The sequence below is a fragment of the Oncorhynchus tshawytscha genome, linkage group LG27, assembly GCF_018296145.1.
Source record: "Oncorhynchus tshawytscha isolate Ot180627B linkage group LG27, Otsh_v2.0, whole genome shotgun sequence".
Lineage (NCBI taxonomy): Eukaryota > Metazoa > Chordata > Actinopteri > Salmoniformes > Salmonidae > Oncorhynchus > Oncorhynchus tshawytscha.
This window is the reverse complement of record NC_056455.1, coordinates 11,438-12,971: the sequence shown is the minus strand read 5'-3', so window position 1 is coordinate 12,971 and position 1,534 is coordinate 11,438. Positions and strand designations below refer to the sequence as shown.

General features: G+C 42.1%; 1 protein-coding gene across 1 annotated transcript; it reads right to left on the bottom strand.

Moving 5' to 3' along the window:
* LOC112254103 (hemoglobin subunit beta-2-like) lies at nt 1-1,064 on the bottom strand. Its single transcript, XM_024426376.2, has 3 exons — nt 956-1,064; nt 616-838; nt 1-478 (listed from the first exon to the last, which is right to left on the bottom strand). Exons 1-3 carry the CDS (start codon nt 1,045-1,047, stop codon nt 350-352), a joined length of 444 nt encoding a protein of 147 aa, XP_024282144.1. The 5' UTR covers nt 1,048-1,064; the 3' UTR covers nt 1-349.
* Between the last annotated feature and the right edge of the window lie 470 nt (nt 1,065-1,534).

The following is a 1,534-nucleotide window of genomic DNA, read 5'->3' as shown; positions in this document are numbered from 1 at the left end:
GTCACGTTTTACAGCCAACAACATTATACAATTCAGCCGGGCCAAATCTGTCAACTTGTAGGCAATGTGCATGCATTCGCGAACTTGTTCATATTGGCAAATGTATTATTTATAATGTGTAGATCGAACATCTAGATATGAAATAACCATTGAAAACATTAAAACTTTGTAAGTTGTCTTATTCTATTAGCCATGCTTAAAGTGCAATTTGTCTAGCCCCATATGCATACAATTACGCAAGAGTAAAATAAACATTTAAAAAATCAACAAACAGATGCTTCTATGCTTCTTTTATTTTTCATTGAGGGGTGAAACACATGTCTCCTCTGTCAGGTATAGAGGACTGACTCTAGTGGTACTGCCTGCCCAGAGCGGACACCACCACGGACAAGAACTTCTGGAAGGATGCCTGATACTCGGGGGTGAAGGCGGTGCCCATCTTCGCAGCGATGACGATGGTCAGACAGTCAGACAACAGCTGTAAAAGAGATCAAACCAAAGCAGAAGAGATGTTTAGCATGTCTTTGGGGGTAGCTTGATCGAGTGGTGTAATGATAATATGCTTTACTTTGCACGCGCAAAAAAAGTGCTCTTCAATATTCTTTTGTATCGTACCTTGAAGTTGTCGGGATCCACGCGCAGTTTCTCGGAGTGCAGAATGCTCAGCTCGGCGTATGTGTTCTTTATGTCGTCCATGTTCTTCAGAGCTCTTTCCAGACCGCGCAGCACCGTGGTGCCGTGCTTAGCGATCAGAGGGTTGTTCATGATGGCCTCTGCGTTGTACAGGTTGCCGAAGGCCCCGAAGTACCTCTGGGTCCAGGGGTAAACGATCAGACACCTGAGGGGAGCGGAGAGAACAGTGTGAGGCTGAACAACAACATAACATGACGAAGAAGATGGAGATTTAGGGGACTAAACACTCCAAATTAAAGTCAAGTTAAGTTTATTGTCTTACCTTGACAGGCACTTTGGGCCAACGTCGTCATAGTCTAGCTTGGAGAAGATGTCGGAGATGGCTGCGCGCTCTTCATCTGTCCACACAACCATGTTTGCTCGTGATGATTTAGCTTAGGTTCTGGTGAGAATCAGAATTATGAACAAATTCGGAAAAAATCTTTATTTTCATGGTATTTTTGCACACCGCCCCCAAGACGAAAACGTGAATGTGATTGGTTGGAGATAAGACATTGTTGAACATTGGGCCCTCCTTTATGACTATAGGCCTACTATCAAGCAGTTTTCCGTGAAACTGCAAATAAAAAACATTTCAGGAACAAAAAAAATAGATCATGAGGGTAACCTGCAAAATATATTGGAGGTTTACATATGCAGTAGCCTATTTAGTAATACAGGCCTACTCTCCATTAGTCCATTTCGCCATAATTTGGAGATTTTGAATAATTGTCATTGCATTTGAATGAGTTCGCATTGATAATCATTAAAAGTCACGATGTCTCTCATGATTGCAAAAAAATAATGTATGACATTGGCATGGCATTGGTTTCATTGCAACCCTGCTTCCTGATTTGCAACT